General features: G+C 41.6%; 1 protein-coding gene and 1 pseudogene across 4 annotated transcripts in view; both read right to left on the bottom strand.

The window, feature by feature from the left end:
* Window positions 1–22,577, bottom strand: part of SCP2 (sterol carrier protein 2) — a 124,535-nt gene that overhangs the window by 33,446 nt on the left and 68,512 nt on the right. For all 4 annotated transcript variants that reach the window (XM_025394320.1, XM_025394328.1, XM_025394324.1 and 1 more), the window contains one exon: window positions 861–1,014. In XM_025394320.1, coding sequence (XP_025250105.1) covers window positions 861–1,014 — 154 coding nt within the window. The remainder of the gene's footprint in view (window positions 1–860; window positions 1,015–22,577) is intronic.
* LOC112630184 lies at window positions 19,680–20,997 on the bottom strand (annotated as a pseudogene).

Here is a 22,577-nt window from a genome sequence, read left to right as displayed (position 1 = left end):
TGTAAACCTGGGAGGCGGAGCTTGCAGTGAGCCGAGATCGCGCCACTGCACTCCAGCCTGGGCGACAGAGCGAGACTCCGTCTCAAAAAAAAAAAAGAAAAGAAAAGAAAAAATAAAGGTGGCTCAACATAAAAGGGTCATCATGAACAACAACAATTAAGGCAAGGAAAAAAAAGAGATCTAAGGGAAGACCTGAACATGTATGCTGACAGAGGGAAAGGAGTCAATGGAAAGATAACCAAGTTACAGAAAGTGACTGGAAACAAAAGCAGGGAACAAGGAAAGCTGAGCCTTTGACATGAGGGGTGCTTTTTTCCTCTGGGGAGGAGTACTTCTCTGAGAGATGAGCAAGGGAGTTGAGGGATCCTGAGTGGGATGGGAAAGAAAGTGCCTGCAAATTGAGAAGCATGGGCAGTTGAAGGAGACGAAGAAAGTCAGCAAGAGACAAAAAGAATTCTAGCAGCAACGAGGGCTTATTAGCTGGACTTGGAAATACAAATTTGCAAAGATCCAATCAGCACATTTAGTGACTCCCTAAACCACCTCAGAAGCCTGGAAGGCCATGAGGAGACCTGCCTAAATAACTCAGGTTGGGAGGGCCGAGATCCATACCTAGCCAGCTCAGGCTGGTTCAGTACTCTCGTGACTATCCTGGGTCCTTTTTCAACAGAATTCTCCTAAAGTTTGTTAAATTTAAAATCTGATGGCCACTTTTAAAGCCATGTTCTTAAAACAATGTAATGAGATACTTTTCCTTCAATACTAAGACAATAAAATAAGAAATTTTTACATGTAAAACATCATCAACTGTGAAAAGTCAGAAGGATTAATTGACACACAAAACTCAGAATGTCACTCACCTGGCGGCTTCCGGAAAACCCATCTTGTAGAGTGTTACAACCACAGCTCCTCCAAGGCCTAAATTATGCTGCAGAGCCACCTTTGCACCAGGAACTTGCCTCTTTCCGGCTTCCCCTCTCAGCTGCCAGCAGAGTTCTGCACACTGAGCAAGACCTAACAAATCGAACACAGAGCACTGAGTCTGTTGGATCAGAAAGCTGCTTCCACCAGCTTTCTCAAGCCAGAAAAGGGATGTTTGTGACTTTAAATTAAAGCACTTGATTAAGCCGAGACAATGTTTGTGTAAACAGTAACTTCTCTTAAAACACTGAAGGGTTTTGCAGCTAGTTATTTTCTCTCTAAATTTCTTTCCTGCACTTTTTCAACTTACTCAACCTGTCGTTTTCTGACATGTTGAAAGACAAAACACTGAATCTACAATTCTCTAGTCCAGGGAAAATGGCATAAAAATAATGTAATTTTACTATTTTTAATGTATTAAAAGAAAATAAACAAGGATTTGGAAGTTCACATTCCCTAAAAAGTTTAGCTGGTATGGGAAATTTTTCCTATTATTTTCCTCCAAGTAGTTCCCAACAAGCCTGGCACGGTGGCTCAAGCCTGTAATCCCAGCACTTTGGTAGGCGGTGGATCACGAGGTCAGGAGATTGAGACCATCCTGGCTAACACGGGGAAACCCCGTCTCTACTAAAAAAAAAAAAAAACACACACACACACAAAAAAGAATGCGTTGTTTTCCAGACCTATTCACAGCTACTCACAAGAAAAGTTCCGGATTCACAAGGATAACATTCTGTCCCCTGAATAATAAAATCAAAGATGTTTAGAGCTAAAAGGAACTTACTGATGTAAACACTGAGAAACACAAAGGTGAATGGTTACAAAGCAGGCTAATTCCAGAGGTGAGGTTAGAACCCATGATTCTAGATGTACATTTGTTTGCCTTTCTATCGGACCAGCTATTAAAGGAGAGCTGGGTTAAGAATGTTCTATCAGGGCCGGGCGTGGGGGCTCACGCCTGTAATCCCAGCACTTTGAGAGGCTGAGGCGGGCAGATCACGAGGTCAGGAGATCGAGACCATCCTGGCTAACATGGTGAAACCCTATCTCTACTAAAAATAAAATTAAAAAAAATTAGCCCGGCCTGGTGGCAGGTGCCTCTAGTTCCAGCTACATAGGAGGCTGAGGCAGGATAATGGCGTGAACCCAGGAGGCGGAATTTGCAGTGAGCCGAGATCGGACCATTGCACTCCAGCCTGGGCCACAGAGCAAGACTCTATCTCAAAAAAAAAAGAATGTTCTATCAGGATAGACTGATCTGCAGGTCTACTAGTTACAGTGCCTATTCTTCCAGGCACATCACCAGCCACAACTTCCAATTCCTGAGTACCTGTGACAATCTCCTGTATAAACTCCAACTTCCCCAAGAAATTTAACTGCTGCTTTTCATTTCTAAGCAGTGTCTATATATTTATAGACCAAGTATCTTAAACACTATTTTAAAATAGGTAGCTCCCAGCGTGGACAACATAGCAAGACCTCATCTCCACTAAAAATAAATTTATTTTATTTTATTTTATTTTTTTGAGATGGAGTCTTGCTCTGTCACCCAGGCTGGAGTGCAGCGACACAATCTCAGCTCACTGCAACCTCCGCCTCCCAGGTTCCAGTGATTCTCCTGCCTCAGCCTCCCAAGTAGCTGGGACTCCAGGCGCACGCCACCACTCCCGGCTAATTTTTTTTTTTTATTTTTCAGTAGAGATGGGGTTTCACCATATTGGCCAGGCTGGTCTTGACCTCCTGACCTTGTGATCTGCCCACCTCGGCCTCCCAAAGTGCTGAGATTACAGGTGTAAGCCAGCGCACCCCAGCTTAAAAATAAAAATTTTTTAAATCAGCCAGGCATGGGGACACGTATCCGTAGCCCTAGCTACTCAAGAGGCTGAGGAAGGAGGATGGCCTGAGCCCAGGAAGTCAAGGCTGCAGTGAGCTATAATCATGCCACTGCACTCCAGCAAGGCAAGATTATAGAGCAAGACCCTGTCTCAAAAAGAAAAGAGAGAGAAAAAAAAAAGGTAGCTCCACACCTGGTAATAGCTTTTTGAATTGTGAACATTTTAGAAATTAATGAGGAAGGCCAAACTGAAATGACTCTATTAGACCCAAACTTGGGGGCAATCAGTTTTATTGGAAATCTGCCTTTATGAAAAGCCTAAATGAATATGTAAGACAAAAAAATATTCAAACTGGTCTTAGATACACTGCTAGTTGTCTTCACAAAAGAATAGATGCAATTTACAACTATTTGAGAAAATACTCAAACTCGCCATTGATAAAAATCAAACAGATACCATTTTACACCAATCAAATTGGTAAGAATATTTAAAAATGGGAATAATCAATGCAGGGGAAACTATGGCAAGATAGTCACCTCCATGCAGAACTGGTCAAAGTTTAAACCAGGACAACCTTTTTGGAAAGCAACGTACAAAGTTATGAAGAGTCTTTAAAATGCCTTCAAAACCATTCCATGGAAATAATCAAATGTTGGGAAAGTTTTACACACAAAGCTATCTGTTCATCAGATTGTTACAACAGTGAAAATCTAGATAATCTAGAAGTGAAATAACTGGGGAATGGATAGATAGGTACAGAGGGGCAAAGGAAGCAAGTTCTCCTTGGCCCTCTGAAGGTTTCCTGAAAAATCAACTTGTAAAAGTCAGATTAATTAGAGAAAGGGTATACAAATTTATTCACCATGTATACATAGGAGCATTCAGAATAAAGACCCAAAGATACAGGGGAAATTGTCCATTTTATGCTTAAGTTCGACGAAGTATGAAACAGCCGTATAGAAATATGATTGGACAAAAAGCGTATGATCTAATACTAATAGACTGAGCGGGGAAACCCAGCCAGGCCTGTCCATCTAGGTTCCTCATGGCCTCTGTGAGCAGCATTCCTTCCTTCTGGGTGTAGGGCAGGTCCCTTTCTGGAATTGGGGTCTTATGACCTACAGTCAAACAAGATAGGTCAGACAATTTCTTTATGACCAGTTTTTACACAGAAAGGTGAAGGGAAGTTATAGTAGTATTCTAGGTTTTATGACTGGCTTTGGGGAAAAGGGGTTATGGCTTTCAAGATCTACCTTGAGGAAGAGGGATTCCAGTTTCTATGGCTGGCCTCGGTGGGGAGAATGGGACTGAGAGACAGGAGACCAGGAGAAGGCCAGAGAAAAATTTTTGCTTCTGAGGCTTTTATTCTGGTGTATGGTTTTCTAAGCCCTAACAGTGATGTAAATTATAAGCTAGATGTAAAGAGAAAAAGCAAGCTGTTTTTCCTCTCAGCATACTCACAGCACACTTCTGTAACCAGATGTCGGGAAGGTGAGGGGTTCCCCCAAATACCAAATCGATTCTTTTACAGACACCAATGAGGTATTCTGTAATTCATTTCAATTCTAACACTATTTACCTGGAGATAGTGTCAGATCCCATGGGTTGAGGGCTGAGTCCCACCAGGCTGTTCATAATTCAGATGCCAAATGCAACTCCAGGCCACCTGTACTTCCAACCAACTGGTTACAAACCATCATCTTGCTGCAAACATTTCCTAATAAGATGTTGGTCAACCTTTTTACATGAAAGTAACTGACCTAGGACTCAGTTACATAGATAAGAGTATACAATCTGGTTGCTTCTAAAAATAAACCATACGAACATGTATCAAGCACTCTACCAAATGTTAAAGATAACAGAGGATTCACAGTGTAATGTAAATATAAAGTGCTAACAAAGATAAGGACACTAAGCGCTATGAATAGCCACAGAATGGAAAAGCTATAGGGGATAACATTATGAGTTATTATCTGAGGTCTTTTCTTCCTTCTCCTTGAACCTATAAACCTTCCTATACTATCAAGACGGCCAAGTACAATAAAGTCATAATTCGGCTTTAGTTTCAAATTAGATATCTAAATGCTTTAACAAAAACAACATTAAAAAGCATGGTTTTCTACTATCAGAGCCTGAATTTTTGAGGAAGAAAAGGCTTGTTGAGTTTCAAAGAGCAAAAAGCTTTCATAGACACAGCATAGACTGAAGAATGTATATTTATAATAGAGCAGTTTTTCTCTCCAAAAGATATAAAATTTGTCGCATGCGTCTGTGTGAAGAGACCACCCAACAGGCTTTGTGTGAGTAACAAGGCTGTTTATTTCACCTGGGTGCAAGCGGGCTGAGTCCGAAAAAGGCGTCAGCAAAGGGTGGTGGGAATATCGTTAGTTCTTACAGGTTTGGGATAGGCGGTGGAATTAGGAGCAATTTTTTGCAGGCAGGGGGTGGATCTCACAAAGTTCTCAAGGGCAGGGAGAATATTACAAACTACTTTTATTATTATTATTATACTTTAAGTTCTAGGGCACATGTAAGGGCGGGGAGAATATTACAAAGTACTTATTATTATTATACTTTAAGTTCTAGGGCACATGTGCACAATGTGCAGCTTCGTTACATATGTATACATGTGCCATGTTGGTGTGTTGCACCCATTAACTCGTCATTTACATTAGGTATATCTCCTAATGCTACCCCTACCTGCTACCCCCAACCCATAACAGGCCCCGGTGTGTGATGTTCCACACCCTGTGTCCAAGTGTTCTCATTGTTCAATTCCCACTTATAAGTGAGAACATGCGGTGTTTGGTTTTCTGTCCTTGCAATAGTTTTCTCAGAATGATGGTTTCCAGCTTCATCCATGTCCCTACAGAAGACATGAACTCATCCTTTTTTATGGCTGCATAGTATTCCATGGTGTGTATGTGCCACATTTTCTTAATCCAGTCTATCATTGATGGACATTTGGGTTGGTTCCAAGTCTTTGCTATTGTGAATAGTGCCACAATAAACATACATGCGCATGTGTCTTTATAACAGCATGATTTATACTACCTTGGATATATACTCAGTAATGGGATGGCTGGGTCAATGTTATTTCTAGTTCTAGATCCTTGAGGAATCGCCACACTGTCTTCCACAATGGTTGAACTAGTTCACAGTCCTACCAACAGTGTAAAAGTGTTCCTGTTTCTCCACATCCTCTCCAGCACCTGTTGTTCCCTGACTTTTTAATGATCACCATTCTAACTGATGTGAGATGGTATCTCATTGTGGTTTTGATCTGCATTTCTCTGATGGCCAGTGATGATGAGCATTTTTTCATGTGTCTGTTGGCTGCATAAATGTCTCCTTTTGAGAAGTGTCTGTTCACATCCTTTGACCACTTTTTGATGGGGTTGATTTTTTTCTGTAAATTTGTTTAAGTTCTTTGTAGATATTAGCCCTTTCTCAGATGGGTAGATTGTAAAAATTTTCTCCCATTCTGTAGGTTACCTGTTCACTCTGATGGTAGTTTCTTTTGCTGTGCAGAAGCTCTTTAGTTTAATTAGATCCCATTTGTCAATTTTGGCTTTCGTTGTCATTGCTTTTGGTGTCTTAGTCATGAAGTCCTTGCCCATTCCTATGGCCTGAATGGTATTGCCTAGGTTTTCTTCTAGGGTTTTTATGATTTTAGGTCTTACATTTAAGTCTTTAACCCATCTTGAATTAATTTTTGTATAAGGTGTAAGGAAGGGATCCAGTTTCAACTTTCTACATATGGCTAGCCAGTTTTCCCAGCACTATTTACTAAATAGGGAATCTTTCCCCATTTCTTGTTTTTGTCAGGTTTGTCAAAGATCAGATGGCTGTAGATGTGTGGTATTAATCCTGAGGGCTCTGTTGTGTTCCATTGGTCTATATCTCTGTTTTGGTACCAGTACCATGCTGTTTTGGTTACTGTAGCCTTGTAGTATAGTTTGAAGTCAGGTAGCACGATGCCTTCAGTTTTGTTCTTTTGGCTTAGGATTGTCTTGGAAATATAGGCTCTTTTTTTATTCCATATGATAGCTTGATGGGGATGGCATTGAATCTATAAATTACCGTGGGCAGTATGGCCATTTTCATGATATTGATTCTTCCTATCCATGAACATGGAATGTTCTTCCATTTGTTTGTGTCCTTTTATTTCACTGGGCAGTGGTTTGTAGTTCTCCTTGAAGAGGTCCTTCACTTCCCTTGCAAGTTGGATTCCTAGGTATTTTATTCTCTTTGAAGCAATTGTGAATGGGAGTTCACTCATGGTTTGGCTGTCTGTTATTGGTGTATAGGACTGCTTGTGATTTTTGCACATTGATTTTGTACACTGAGACTTTGCTGAAGTTGCTTATCAGCTTAAGGAGATTTTGGGCTGAGACGATGGGGTTTTCTAAATATACAATCATGTCATCTGCAAACAGGGACAGTTTGACTTCCTCTTTTCCTAATTGAATACCCTTTCTTTCTTCCTCCTGCCTGATCTCCCTGGCCAGAACTTCCAACACTATGCTGAATAGGAGTGGTGAGAGAGGGCATTCCTGTCTTGTGCCAGTTTTCAAAGGGAATGCTTCCAGTTTTTGCCCATTCAGTATGATATTAGCTGTGGGTCTGTCATAAATAGCTCTTATTATTTTGAGATACGTCCCATCGATACCTAGTTATTGAGAGTTTTTAGCATGAAGGGTTGTTGAATTTTGTCAAAGGCCTTTTCTGCATCTATTGAGATAATCATGTGGCTTTTGTCTTTGGTTCTGTTTATATGATGGATTACATTTATTGATTTGCGTATGTTGAACCAGCCTTGCATCCCAGGAATGAAGGCAACTTGATCGTGGTGGATAAGCTTTTTGATGTGCTGCTGGATTCAATTTGCCAGTATTTTACTGAGGATTTTTGCACTGATGTTCATCAGGGATATTGGTCTAAAATTCTCCCTTTTTGCTGTGTCTCTGCCAGGCTTTGGTATCAGGATGATGCTGGCCTCATAAAATGAGTTAGGAAGGATTCCCTCTTTTTCTATTGATTGGAATAGTTTCAGAAGGAATGGTACCAGCTCCTCTTCGTACCTCTGGTAGAATTCAGCTGTGAATCCATCTGGTCCTGGACTTTTTTTGGTTGGTAGGCTATTAATTATTGCCTCAATTTCAGAGCCTGTTATTGGTCTATTCAGGGATTCAACTTCTTCCTGGTTTAGTCTTGGGAGGGTGTATGTGTGCAGGAATTTATCCATTTCATCTAGACTTTCTAGTTTATTTGTGTAGAGGTGTTTATAGTATTCTCTGATGGCAGTTTGTATTTCTGTGGGATTGGTGGTGATAGCCCTCCCCTTTATCATTTTTTATTGAATCTATTTGATTCTTCTCTCTTTTCTTCTTTATTAATCTTGCTAGTGTCTATCAATTTTGTTGATCTCTTCAAAAAAACAGCTCCTGGATTCACTGATTTTTTGAAGGGTTTTTTGTGTCTCTATTTTCTTCAGTTCTGCTCTGATCTTGGTTATTTCTTGCCTTCTGCTAGCTTTTGAATGTGTTTGCGCTTGCTTCTCTAGTTCTTTTAATTGTGATGTTAGGGTGTCAATTTTAGATCTTTCATGCTTTCTCTTGTGGGCATTTAGTGCTATAAATTTCCCTCTACACACTGCTTTAAGTGTGTCCCAGGGATTCTGGTAGGTTGTGTCTTTGTTCTCATTGGTTTCAAAGAACATCTTTATTTCTGTCTTCATTTTGTTATGTACCCAGCAGTCATTCAGGAGCAGGTTGTTCAGTTTCCATGTAGTTGAGTGGTTTTGAGTGAGTTTCTTAATCCTGAATTCTAGTTTGATTGCACTGTGGTCTGACAGACAGTTTGTTATAATTTCTGTTCTTTTACATTTGCTAAGGAGTGCTTTACTTCCAATTATGTGGTCAATTTTGGAATAAGTGTGATGTGGTGCAGAGAAGAGTGTCTATTCTGTTGATTTGGGGTGGAGAGTTCTGTAGATGTCTATTAGGTCTGCATTTGTAAGGCAGGCCCGGTGGTGACAAAATCTCTCAGCATTTGCTTGTCTGTAAAGGATTTTATTTCTCCTTCACTTATGAAGCTTAATTTGGCTGGATATGAAATTCTGGGTTGAAAATTCTTTTCTTTAAGAACGTTGAATATCGGCCCCCACTCTCTTCTGGCTTGGAGAGTTTCTGCCAAGAGATCTGCTGTTAGTCTGACGGGCTTCCCTTTGTGGGTAACCCGACCTTTTTCTCTGGCTGCCCTTAATATTTTTTCCTTCATTTCAACTTTGGTGAATCTGACAATGATGTGTCTTGCAGTTGCTCTTCTCGAGGAGTATCTTTGTGGAGTTCTCTGTATTTCCTGAATTTGAATGTTGGCCTGCCTTGCAAGGTTGGGGAAGTTCTCCTGGATAATATCCTGAAGAGTGTTTTCCAACTTGGTTCCATTCTCCCGTCACTTTCAGGTACACCAATCAGACGTAGATTTAGTCGTTTCACATAGTCCATATTTCTTGGAGGCTTTGTTCATTTGTTTTTACTCTTTTTTCTCTAAACTTCACTTCTCACTTCATTTCATTCATTTGATCTTCAATCACTGATATCCTTTCTTCCACTTGATCGAACTGGTTACTGAAGCTTGAGTAAGCATCACATAGTTCTTGTGCCATGGTTTTCAGCTCCATCAGGTCATTTAAGGTCTTCTCTATGCTGTTTATTCTAGTTAGCCATTCATCTAATCTTTTTTCAAGGTATTTAGCTTCTTTGCAATGGGTTCGAACATCCTCCTTTAGCTTGGAGAAGTTTGTTATTACCAATCGTCTGAAGCCTTCTTCTCTTAACTCATCAAAGTCATTCTCCGTCCAGCTTTGTTCCATTGCTGGCGAGGAGCTGCGTTCCTTTGGAGGGAAGAGGCACTCTGATTTTTAGAATTTTCAGCTTTTCGGCTCTGGTTTCTCCCCATCTTTGTGGTTTTATCTACCTTTGGTCTTTGATGATGGTGACACACAGATGGGGTTTTGATGTGGATGTCCTTTCTGTTTGTTAATTTTCCTTCTAACAGTCAGGACCCTCAGCTGCAGGTCTTTTGGAGTTTGCTGGAGGTCCACTCCAGACCCTGTTTGCCTGGGTATCGCCAGCAGAGGCTGCAGAACAGCAAATATTGCAGAACAGTAAATGTTGCTGCCTGATCCTTCCCCTGGAAGCTTCATCTCAGAAGGGTACCCTGCTGTATGAGGTGTTGGTCGGTCTCTGCTGGGAGATGTCTCCCAGCAGAGGTGTTGGTCGGTCTCTGCTGAGAGGTGTCTCCCAGCAGAGGTGTTGGTCGACCTCTGCTGGGAGGTGTCTCCCAGTTAGGCTACTCAGGGGTCAGGGACCCACTTGAAGAGGCAGTCTCTTCGTTTTCAGATCTCAAAATCTATGCTGGGAGAACCACTACTCTCTTCAAAGCTGTCAGACAGGGACATTTAAGTCTGCAGAAATTTCTGCTGCCTTTTTTTCAGCTATGCCCTGCCCCCAGAGGTGGAGTCTACAGAGGTAGGCAGGCCTTGCTGAACTGTGGTGGGCTCCACTGAGTTCGAGCTTCCTGGCTGCTTTATTTACCTACTCAAGCCTCAGCAACGGCAGACGCCCCTTCCCAAGCCTCACTGCCACCTTGCAGTTCGATCTCAGACTGCTGCACTAGCAGTGAATGAGGCTCTGTGGGCATGGGACCCTCGGAGCCAGGTGCGAGATATAATCTCCTGGTGTGCCATTTGCTAAGACCGTTGGAAAAGCACAGTATTCGGGTGGGAGTGTCCCGATTTTCCAGGTGCCATCTGTCACAGCTTCCCTTGGCTAGGAAAGGGAATTCCCCGACCCCTTGTGCTTCCTGGGTGAGGCGATACCCCGCCCTGCTTTGGCTCACACTCCACGGACTGCACCCACAGTCCGACAAGCCCCAGTGAGATGAACCTGGTACCTCAGTTGGAAATGCAGAAATCACCCGTCTTCTGCGTCACTCACACTGGGAGCTATAGACTGGAGCTGTTCCTATTCGGCCATCTTGGAACCTTTAAGGGCAGGGAGGGTATATTGTACAAAGTACATTCACAAGGGCAGGGGAATATCACAAAGTACATTAGCACAAGGGCGGGGAGGATGTATTGTCACAAAGTCAATTGATCAGTTAGAGTGGGGCAGGAACAGATCACAATGGTGGCATGTCATCAGTTAAGACAGGAACTGGCGATTTTCACTTCTTTTGTGTATCTTCAGTTGCTTCAGGCCATCTGGATGTATATGTGCAAGTCACAGGGGATATGATGGCTTAGCTTGGGCTTAGAGGCCTGACAAAATTATCTATCACATGTAAAATATATTTCAAAAACAAAAGTAAAATACAGTAGTGCCCTCACATCCATGGTTTCACTTTCCACAGTTTCAGTTACTCTCAGTCAATTACGGTCTAAAAATACTGAACAGAAAATGCCAGAAATAAACAATTCATAAGTTTTAAGTTGCATGCTGTTCTGAGTAGCATGATAAAATCTCACGCCATTCAGCCCCATCCCACCTGGGATGTGAATCATCCCTTTGCCCAGCATATCCAAGTGGTATATGCTACCCACCCATTAGTCAGTTAGTAACTATCTCTGTTATTAGAATGACTGTGATGGGTACTGCAGTGCTCATGTTCAAGTCATCCTTAGTTTACTTAATGATGGCCCCAAAGCGCAAGAGGAGTGAAGTAGCAATTCAGATGTGCATACAAGTGCTTCCTTTAAGTGAAAAGGTGGAAGTTCCCAACTTTAAGGGTAAAAAATGGTATGCTGAGGTTGCTAAGATCTATGGTAAGAATGAATCTTCTATCCGCAAAATTGTGAAGAAAGAATAAGGGGCTGGGTGTGGTGACTCATGCCTGTAATCCCAGCTTTTTGGGAGGCCAAGGAGAGAGGACTGCTTGAGCCCAGGAGTTTGAGACCAGCCTGGGAAGCATAGGGAGACCCCACCTCTACAAAAGAAAAAATAAAATAAAATTAGCTGGGTGTGACGGTGTACACCTGTGGTCCCAGCTACTTGGGAGACTGAGGTGGGAGGATCATTCGAGCCCAGGAAGTAGAGACTTCAGTAAGCCATGTTTGTACCATGTCTGCATTGCACGTCAGCCTGGGCAACAGAGCAAGACTCTATCTCAAAAAAAGAAAAAGAGGCCGGGCACGGTGGCTCAAGCCTGTAATCCCAGCACTTTGGGAGGCCGAGACGGGTGGATCACGAGGTCAGGAGATCGAGACCATCCTGGCTAACACGGTGAAACCCCGTCTCTACTAAAAAAATACAAAAAACTAGCCGGGCGAGGTGGCAGGCACCTGTAGTCCCAGCTACTCGGGAGGCTGAGGCAGGAGAATGGCGTGAACCCGGGAGGCGGAGCTTGCAGTGAGCTGAGATCTGGCCACTGCACTCCAGCCTGGGCGACAGAGCGAGACTCTGTCTCAAAAAAAAAAAAAAAAAAAAAAAAAAAAGAAAAAGAAGGCATGATGGTTCATGCCTGTAATCCCAGCACTTTGGAAGACCGACATCGGTGGATCACTTTAGCCCAGGAGTTCGAGACCAGCCTAGGCAATATGGCGAAACCCCGTCTCTACCAATAATATAAAAAATTAGCCAGGTATGAAGGTGCGTGCCTGTAGTCCAAACTACTTGGAAGACTGAGATAGGAGAATCATCTGAGCCCAAGAAATCGAGGCAACAGTGAGCCGTGATCACGCCACTCCACTCCAGCCAGAGCAACAAAGTGAAACCTTGGTTTCAAAAATAAAAAAAAGAAAAGAAATAGAAATAGAAATTAGGGCTTTCTCCTAGTTATCTCTAGCTAGTAACAGGTATCTAGGGTAGACACCATCTCCTGGGCTCCATTTGTCCTGGCACAAATAGAGTTTAATGATAAAATTTACCTCTCCTCACATTGCAGTGGTAAAAATGCAAAACTCTGGGCAATGGAAATAAGGATGGGTGTCCTGGAGGATATGATGAAAGGTAAAATAGAAACTTTGGTGAAAAGCTAATTAGCCCTTACTGACTTGCTGGCTTTTTAAGAGTTTATATTGGATTTAGGTCTTATCAGTCATCATCCTAGGATTTATTTTGGCAACCTCTTATAGAGTAGGAGAGCTAAGCCATGGTTTGATTTGAAAATGCTAGGTCCCTTGGCTAAAATTCCACTTATTCTCATATCATTTTCACCCAAATTCTTAAGACCTAAGAAGTTTATAATGCCTTTAAAAGTACTGAAACATGTAAACAAAAATCACAGGATAGAATAATAATATATGTGTCATTAAAAACATCAAGAACTACGTGAATGCAGAAAGAGAAATAATTACTTCCCACAGGAGATCAGAGCATCTTATAATAGAATTGAAAAGAATCTATGAATTCATCAAATCTAAGGCCCAACAGATGGGCAAAATTCTCCTTACAACATTCCTATCAAGTTGTTACATGTATTTTTTGTGCACAGCCTCTGTGATAGGTAAATGCATGCTCTCAGGAGGCAACCTATTCCATTTTTGAGAAGCCATGTTAGAAAGTTCTGTCTTGTATCCAGCCAAAATCTACCTTCCAATGAATTCTTCCTAATGATCCTAATTCTTCTCATATTAAACAAATGTATTCCCTTTGCTCCATGCCACGTTCTAGATGTTAAAGGAGCAATAACATATTCAACTATCCCTTTAAATATGCAATGTATTGCACACTGTTCAAGGTAGAGAGACAAATGAAATATGAATCCTGACTTCATAGGCTCTTAAATAGGGAAGATTTTTTAAAGCTTATAAATAATTATAATATATACTACAAGCATAAATGTCAAAAGAAAAGTCCTGAGAAAGTATGGGAGTTCAAAAAAGGGAAAGATTAATTCAATCTATGGAAAAAATCAGTGAAACAGGAAGAGCTTCATAAGGTGGATAACATTTGAGAGAGCACTTGAAGATGGGCGTTTCCACTGAGGAAAGGACACTGAAGTACAGTATAATGGTTAAGACCCTGGATGCTAGGAATACATAGCCTGTGTTTGAATCTTAGCTTTGCCACTCTCTAGCCTGATGACTTCATGCAAATTATTTAAACTCTCCATGCCTCTATTTTCTTCTTTTGTAAAAGAGAAAAATCGATATGAAAATTGAATGCACTTGTACATGAAGTGTACTTAGAACAGTGTATTATTATTGAGAAAATAACAAAGGTAGAGTTTGTATAGGCAAGAAGGAATTAAACCTGTTTGGTAAAAGCAAACAGTTTGGTTTAAACACCCTTCCTCTTTCTGAATCTCCTTCCTCAAAACTCAAGTAGCTAGAAATGCTGGCAAAACACCTGGCATGTCATGGGATTTAGCAAATCTTCATGACCCTGCCATCCTCCCTTCCCTTTTTCTCCTCTTCATACTTCTGCTTTGTGCTTCTCCTATAGCACACTGCTTTGTATTATAATTGCTTATTTAAATATATAAGTATTTGTATTCTTGTATTATCTGCCTCTTATACACTTCCTGAGGCTAGTAGTTACCTTGTATATCCTAACCCTAGCCCTCAAATCTGGCTATGAATGAGAAGCTCTGGGGGAACTTTGAAAAAATATAAATTGTTTAGGACCAACCCAGACCAAAGAGAATTTCTAAGGGTAGGACAGGAACATATATATATATATAAAATCTTTTTTTTTTTTTTTTTTTGGAGACAAGGTCTGGCTCTACCACATAGGCTGGAGTGCAGCGGCATGATCTCAGCTCACTGCAACCTCTGCCTACTGGGCTCAAGCTATCCTCCCACCCAAGTAGCTGGGATTACAGGTATGGCCATCACGCCTGGCTAATTTTTACATTTTTTGTAGAGACAGGGTTTCACCATCTTGCCCATGTTGGTCTCGAACTCCTCAGCTCAAGTGATCTGCCCGCCTCAGCCTCCCAAAATGCTGGGATTACAGGCGTGAGCCACCATACTCAGGCAGGAACATATATTTTTAAAAGCTTCAGGAGGCTCCGAATCGGTCTATGAGTAGACCTCATATTTGACAACCAGTGACCTACAGTACCTAATGGTGAGGTGGGTGCACAGTAAGTCACTACTGAACTGATGTTGACTGAATAACAGAAGATCAGGACCTAACACTAGGTTGAAGCCTACTGGAAAGGCACAGAGGCCTTTCTTAAAGGCTTAAAAGGCCAGGCTGAACTATGAAAAAAGGCCAAACTAAAAAAACCCACTTCTAGCTTCAAAGCAATCAATAATCCTTTGTCAGGAGCTTTATCTCAAAGGCACTTTCATGTCCTTTCAGTAGATTGCAGATATTAATATGGATATTTTAAAAAGTAGAGATAGCTAAGAATAAACTAAAGTCAAATTTTACTTATTCTTTTTTTTTTCCTGTAGAAACCAGGGTCTCGCTTTGTTGCCCAGGCTGGTCTCGAACTCTTGGCTTCAAGTCATCCTCCTGCCTTGGCCTCCCAAAGTGCTGCGATTATGGGCATGAGCCACCATGTCCAATCTTTATTCATTTAAAACAAGTGATCAGGCCAGGTGTGACAGCTCACACCTGTAATCCCAGCACTTTGGAAGGTGGATCACTTGAGGTCAGTAGTTCAAGGCTAGCCTGGCCAACATGGTGAAACCCCATCCCTACTAAAAATACAAAAATTAGCCGGGCATGGTGACGGGTCCCTGTAATCCCAGCTACTCCAGAGGCTGAGGCAGAAGAATCACTTGAACCTGGGAGGTGGAGGTTGCAGTGAGCTGAGATCACGCCACTGTACTCCAGCCTAGGCAACAAAGTAAAACTTCGTCTCAAAAAAACAAAACAAAAAAAAACACAAGTGTTCAGTAAGTGTTGGACAGCATATGTAAAAGCACTTTGAAAACTGGAATAAAATATGACATTATTACCTGAACACTAATGTGTTTTTTGTAATATGACCACTGCAAAGTAATCAAAAAAAGCTCAGGTTTAATGTAATTTTCCTGATTGGAAATCTAAAAGGAATTAATGTTTTTAAACTGACAATGAACAAAAGAATACTCAATTCAAATGCTGAAAACTGCAAGTTTCTTCTATTATGGATAGTGTTATAGCAGCTAGAAACTCTCATCCAGATCTAAACAAAATCAGAAACCAGTATCATGAAGCTTTAATTTTAAAGCTAATTCCCCAATACTGAGTTCCCAACCAAAGCGGCACTGTCTTACAATTAAATTAATACCATTTACAGAAGAGAATCTTACACCCTCACCAAGAGTCTTAACATACTTTGGAACTTAACTTGACCATTTTCTGAATCTCTTAGAATCCTATTGCAGTTTGTTATCCAAGTAACTAGAGAAAAAATGTTTAAGCTACTCATAACTGTCGTTGTGATATAAATTCAAGGAGTCTGAATTCGTTCTTGGGGCACATTACAGCTAATGGCCATGTGCCAGATTTATCAAAATATATCCAAATCCTCAATATGTAGCAAGGAAACATTTACTTTTCAATAATTCCTCATCCCTATTCAGACTACCACTCAAGTCATCAAGATTTATAAGTTTTTTTTCCCACAAAATGCTACCCCATCACTAGACATAATATCTCAAAGATTAACGATAAAAGGAAAAATTTATCAACAGTGTAGACTCAAATGTTAGAAAGGGTTATCAAAGGATACTGCAGGAAATGTGAGTCTCTCTTTGAATATTTAAAAACTGAGTAAATTCTATCTTCCTGGGGTGGTTTAGGTTACCTTTTCAGTACCCAGGGAAGAAAAACAGATGACCTGTCAAGATTGGCAAATTTTTTAACATTTAAGAAAAAAATCCAATATTGACAAGACTGAAGGAAAGAGGCACTCTCATACTCTGCTGTTGGAAACATACACTGATACAACCTTTTCTGAAGAAAAACTGGCAATCTCCACTAATTTTTAAATATATACTACCCTTTGACACAATGAGTCCACTGTTTGAAATTTATCCTATGGATATACCTGCAAAAGTATGGAAAGACACAGGTAGCTGGGACCATAGACATGCGCCACCACGCCTGACTAATTTTTGTATTTTTTGTAAAGACAGAGTTTCACCATGTTGCCCAGGCCGGTCTCAAACTCCTGGGCTCAAGCAATCCCCCCACCTCGGCCTCTTGGGTTGCTGGGACTACAGGTGTATGCTATTGCTCCCAGTTAATTTTTTAATATTTTGTAGAGACAAAGTCTTGCTTTGCTGCCCAGGCCGGTCTCAAACTCCTGGCTTCAAGCAATCCTCTCACCTCAGCCTCCCAAAGTACTGGGATTACAGGCATGAGCTATTGCACTCGGCCTTTTCGACAGTTACTCATATGTATCTGTCCTATGACCCAGCAATTTCACTCCAAGTTATCAACCCAAGAGAAATAAAAATATATGTCTCCAAATAGACTTGTATACAAACATTCATAGCAATTTTATTCATGTAGCCCTAAACAGGAAACAATTCAAATATCCATCCACAAGACAATGGATATGCAAACTGATATATTTCAACAATAAAATACTACTTGGCAATAAAAAAGAACTAACTATTGATAAAAAGAAAAACTTGGATTAATTTTATAATCTGCTGAGTGAAAGAAGCCAAACACAAAAGAATACATACATGTGCTGTATGATTCCATTTATATGAAGTTCTAGGATCAGCAAAACTAATCTACCACAAGAGAAGTCAAACATCTCGGCCTGGTGGTGGTGGAGAGTGAGAGAGAAGTGTTTCAGGGAGGCCAGAGGATTGACTGGAAATAGACAGGCTAGAACTTTTGGTGGTAATAAAAATGTTCTTGATCTTGCTTTGGCTGGTTGCTACCTGGATATATATAATTTTCAAAAACAATTATCAATTTAAAGTGTATAATTCAGTGGTTTTTAGTATATTCTCAGAGTTGTGCAACTATCACCACAATCAATTTTAGGACATTTTCATCATCTCAAAAAGAAACTCCACACCTACCCCTTAGTTATCTCTCTCCTGTGTTCCCTAGTCCTAAGCAACCATTAATCTATTTTCTGTCTATATGGATTTGCCTATTCTGGACATGTCATAAAAATGGAATTTAAAAATGTTTTCAAGGTTCATCTATATTGTAGCATATTTCAGTACCTCATTCCTTTCATGGCCAAAAAATATTCCATAGCATAAACACACATTTTGGCCGGACACAGTGGCTCACACCTGGGAGGCCGAGGCGGGCAGATCATTTGAGGTCAGGAGTGTGAGACCAGCCTGGCCAACATAATGAAACCCCGTCTCTACTAAAAATATAAAAATTAGCTGGGCATGGTGGCAGGTGCCTGTAGTCCCAGATACTCAGGAGGCTGAGGCAGGAGAATCGCTTGAACCAGGGAGGCAGAGGTTGCAGTGAGCCAAGATTGCACCACTGCACTCTAGCCTCTGGGACAGAGTGAGACTGTCTCAAAAAAAATCTAAAAAAATAAAAATAAATATACCACATTTTGTTCCATCAGTTGATGATAGACATCTGGCTTGTTTCCAGCTTTTGACAATGAATAATGCTGCTACAAACATTAGTGTACATGTTTTTGTGAGAACTGTGCATTTTGTTTCCAATTCCCATTTATTTTTGGCTCTTGGAGCAATGTCACCTTTTCAATATGAAAAAAAGCAGCCGGGCGCGGTGGCTCACGCCTGTAATCCCAGCACTTTGGGAGGCCGAGGCGGGCGGATCACAAGGTCAGGAGATCGAGACCACAGTGAAACCCCGTCTCTACTAAAAATACAAAAAATTAGCCGGGCGCAGTGGCGGGTGCCTGTAGTCCCAGCTACTCGGGAGGCTGAGGCAGGAGAATGGCGTGAACCCGGGAGGCGGATCTTGCAGTGAGCCAAGATTGCGTCACTGCCCTCCAGTCTGGGCGACAGAGCGAGACTCCGCCTCAAAAAAAAAAAAAGAAAAAAAGCAGCACGTTCAAAATAGAAATTTGAAGTGTAGGATAGAACAAAACCAAGTGTAAGGTAGAAAAAAGCAATAGCAAAAGGAAGATAGGAGACGTTGCAAAAAGATGGAGGAGGGTTCTCCTTTCCTCTGGGGAATGACTCAAACACTGATGTGGCAGTATATACCATCCCAGATAAAGCCAGGGATGTTAATCCTCTTTGGGGGTTAAGAAAAGGTGGAGATTAGGAGGGCATTTCTGGAGGCCTAGGGACCAATGCTGGTCTCTTTCCCTTCCTTGATCCCCTTATCTAATCAGGGGAAAGGGAGGAATTCAATGTGTGAGAGAGGCAGAGTCAGAGAGGGAAAGATTCCACTTGACAGAGTGGGGCAGACCTCTCCAAAGGGCAGAGCTTGGAGGGAGATTGAAAATGGAGAAAATACTGCTAATACTTCCCTTGAAGCTGAGAAATGGAAAATGGAAGTACCTGGAAATTATGACTTTAGTAGCCTGGATTTCCCTCTCCAAAACTTTTAGGATGGAAAATCCCATCCCCTTCCTTGTAGTGACTTCTACCTGCCACCTTCTACCATCTTTTGCTTTGGGCTTAGGATGGTGGCCATTATTCACGTGGGTTTCAAAACCCAGTGGGTTCTAAATGAGATCTGGATGAGACCCGGCTCCCTGCAGATTTTAAAAAGAGGGAAATATTAACTGGACAGATGGAAGGGATGGGCACCAGAAGGAAATACAGGGTTTCCCAGAGTGTCAGAAACCTAGGCTTCCCAGAGTAGAAAGAGAAAGGAAACATTCAACTAACAAGTACTTATTGAGTACCTACTACATGCTAGGCACTGTTCTAGATCTAGATTTGTGTTTGAGGCAGCAAACACAAATTCTGAGATCTAGATTTGTGTTTGAAAAAAGAGAAAAGGGGCAGGTGAGTAAGATGGCTAAGGGAACTGAGAAGCCTGAGGTGATAGGGGCTCTGCCTTAGGCCTCCTCTTCAGCCTCCTCACTGAAATCCTCCTCCTCTTCGGTGGTGGCATCCTGGTACTGCTGATACTCAGAGATGAGGTTGTTCATGTTGCTCTCAGCCTTGGTGAACTCTCATCTCATCCATGCCCTCGCCTGTGTACCAGTGGAGGAAGGTCTTCCAGGGGAACATGGCAGTGAACTGCTCCAAGATGCACCTGAAGAGCTCGTGGATGGCCATGCTGTTGCCAATGAAGGTGACCGCCATCTTGAGGCCATGAGGTGGGATGTCACAGACAGCTGTCTTGATGTTGTTGGGGATCCATTCCACAAAGTAGCTGCTGTTCTGGTTCTGCACATTGAGCATCTGCTCATGGACATCCATCCACAAAGACAGCAGCCACAGTGAGATATAAGCTGTGGCAGGGGTCACAGGCAGCCATTATGTTCTTGGCATCAAAGACCTGCCAGGTGAGTTTGGGCACTGTGAGAGCTTGATGCTGCTGGCTTCCACAGCTGGTGAGAGGGCAAAGCCAGCCATGAAGTAGTGGAGACGTGGGAAGGGCACCAGGTTGACTGCCAACTTGCGGATGTCAGCATTGAGCTGGCCAGGGAAGTGGAGACAGGTGGTAACAATGCTTATGGTGGCTGAGACAAGGTGGTTCAGGTGCCCATAGGTTGGTGTGGTCAGCTTCAAAGTACGGAAGCAGATGTCATAGAGGGCCTCGTTGTCAATGCAGTAGGTCTCATCAGTGTTCTCTACCGACTGATGGATGGAGAGGTGATGTTGTAGGGCTCGACCACGGTGTCAGATACTTTGGGTGGAGGCACCACACTAAAGATGTTCATGATGCAATCAGGGCACTCTTCTCGGATCTTGCTGACAAGGAGAGTACACATTCCAGAGCCCATTGAGTGGGTCAGCTGGAAGCCCTGCAGGCAGTCACAGCTCTCTGCGTCCTCCTGCACCACATCTATGACTGAATCAACCAGCTCGGCCCCCTCTATGTAGTGGCCTTTGGCCCAGTTGTTGCTTGCCCCAGACTGACCAAAAACAAAGTTGTCTGGTTTAAGCACCTGGCCAAAAGGGCCTGAGCTAGCAGAGTCCATGGTCCCAGGTTCTAGATCCACCAGGAGAGCACAAGGAACATGTTTGCCATCTGTGGCTTCACTGTAGTACATGGAGATGCAGTCCAGCTGCAGGTCGCTGTCCCCATGTTAGGTGCTGGTGGGGTCAATTTCACGTTCATCATTGATCACATCCCAGCACTTGGCACCCATCTGGTTGCCACACTGACTGGCCTGGATGTGCATGATTTCCCTCATGGTTAAAATTTATTTTAATTTTTTTGGTCACCTCTAGGTATGCACGGGGCAAGAATATATGTAATTTTTTTTCTCTGCTGGCTGCAGGCTGAAAGGATGGAACGCGCCCCAGAGGCTAGAGCAGCAAGGTGCAAACGTGGCAGCAGGAAGGTTCTGAGAAGCAGAACTGTGCATTTTATTGTATAAAAATTAGATCTAAATTTTAATAACAAATATAGATATGAAAAATTATATTGTTACTATAAGGCAAGATTTCTGAGTGTTTCAGTGGATGGCAGAACAAAAATATCTAATAATGGCAATCAAGCAAATAATAATAAAAATGTGCTATTTCAGAGGAGAAAAAAGTTGTATGTCAACAAGAACAACTAAAATGAAATATCATATTCATCTCCTAATGAAACAGAGGTTTCCTATATGAATAAGGAAGCTGTCTGAAAGGAGGATTTAAGTCACTTCTTTACACACAAACTCAGTATAACTCAAAGGCTTCAGTGATTATACCACAGGAATATTTATTATCACCCGGACGTCTCCATGTCCCATTAGCAACAAAATCAACACGGAAGTATGATCTAATTCTTTTGAGGAATAAAGAAAACAGTTTAGTCTATTTACCAAAGGCAGAAAATAGTTTTTAAATAGTGTCTGTGTAGCATTGGGCACAACATTTACATAGAAATATGGTACCTTGAGGATGTCACACTAGAAAACAAATTTTCTTTACAAATTAAAGAACATTCTTTTCCAGAAATGGTCAAAAATTATATCTTCATACTGTGATAAAAACAAGAGGTTTATTACTGGCAAATAAACAAACAAGAACTAGTTAAGTAGATCCATCATGGCTTCCTTTTGTGGAAATGTTGGGAAGAGAATTCTGGAAGTTATTGTGTTCCTACTCTTTTTGGGGGACTCTACCATATACTTTACATACATATATTTCCTCATTTAATCCACAGAACAGCCTTATAAGGTAGGTACTATATTCCCATTTTATAGAAAAGAAACTAGGATTAACTGGCTAAGCTACATACTAAAGAGAGTGAAGAGGCTAGGTTCACACCCAAGACTTCATTCATACAGAACGTGTACCTATAATTCAGGTACATCCCTTACATATATATCACTTTCCATTCATAGCCACTATTTCTAAAAGTGTATCTGCACTATTATTGCCACTTTCTCACTTATAATTCTTTCTGAATCTCATGTGCTTCCATGCAAAACACTTGTTCAAAATTGCTCCAGGAGTGCCAACGACTTTGTAACAGCCAAATCCAAAGGACACTTTTCGTTCTTTATCTAACTTTTGTGGCCTGATTTCTTACTTTTGAAACACTCTCCTTCCTTGGCTAACTGAGCATTCCCTCTCATTATTCTTAAATGGTTCTTCTTCTCTACCTATACCCTTTGATGTCTACTAATGTTTAGGGTTTTATCCTTGATGTCTTGTGCTAGATTTCTTTTCAACTCCAGATTTCTATTTGGTTCTTTAATTTCCTTGCTTGATTTTGTTTGTTTGTTTGTTTTTGTTTTTTTCTCTGTTCCCCAGGCTGGAATGCTGGAATGCAGTGGCACAATCACAGT

The sequence above is a fragment of the Theropithecus gelada genome, chromosome 1 (assembly GCF_003255815.1).
Source record: "Theropithecus gelada isolate Dixy chromosome 1, Tgel_1.0, whole genome shotgun sequence".
Classification (NCBI taxonomy): Eukaryota; Metazoa; Chordata; class Mammalia; order Primates; family Cercopithecidae; genus Theropithecus; species Theropithecus gelada.
Note: the sequence above shows the minus strand (reverse complement) of the source record. Positions and strands in the feature narration are given on the sequence as shown.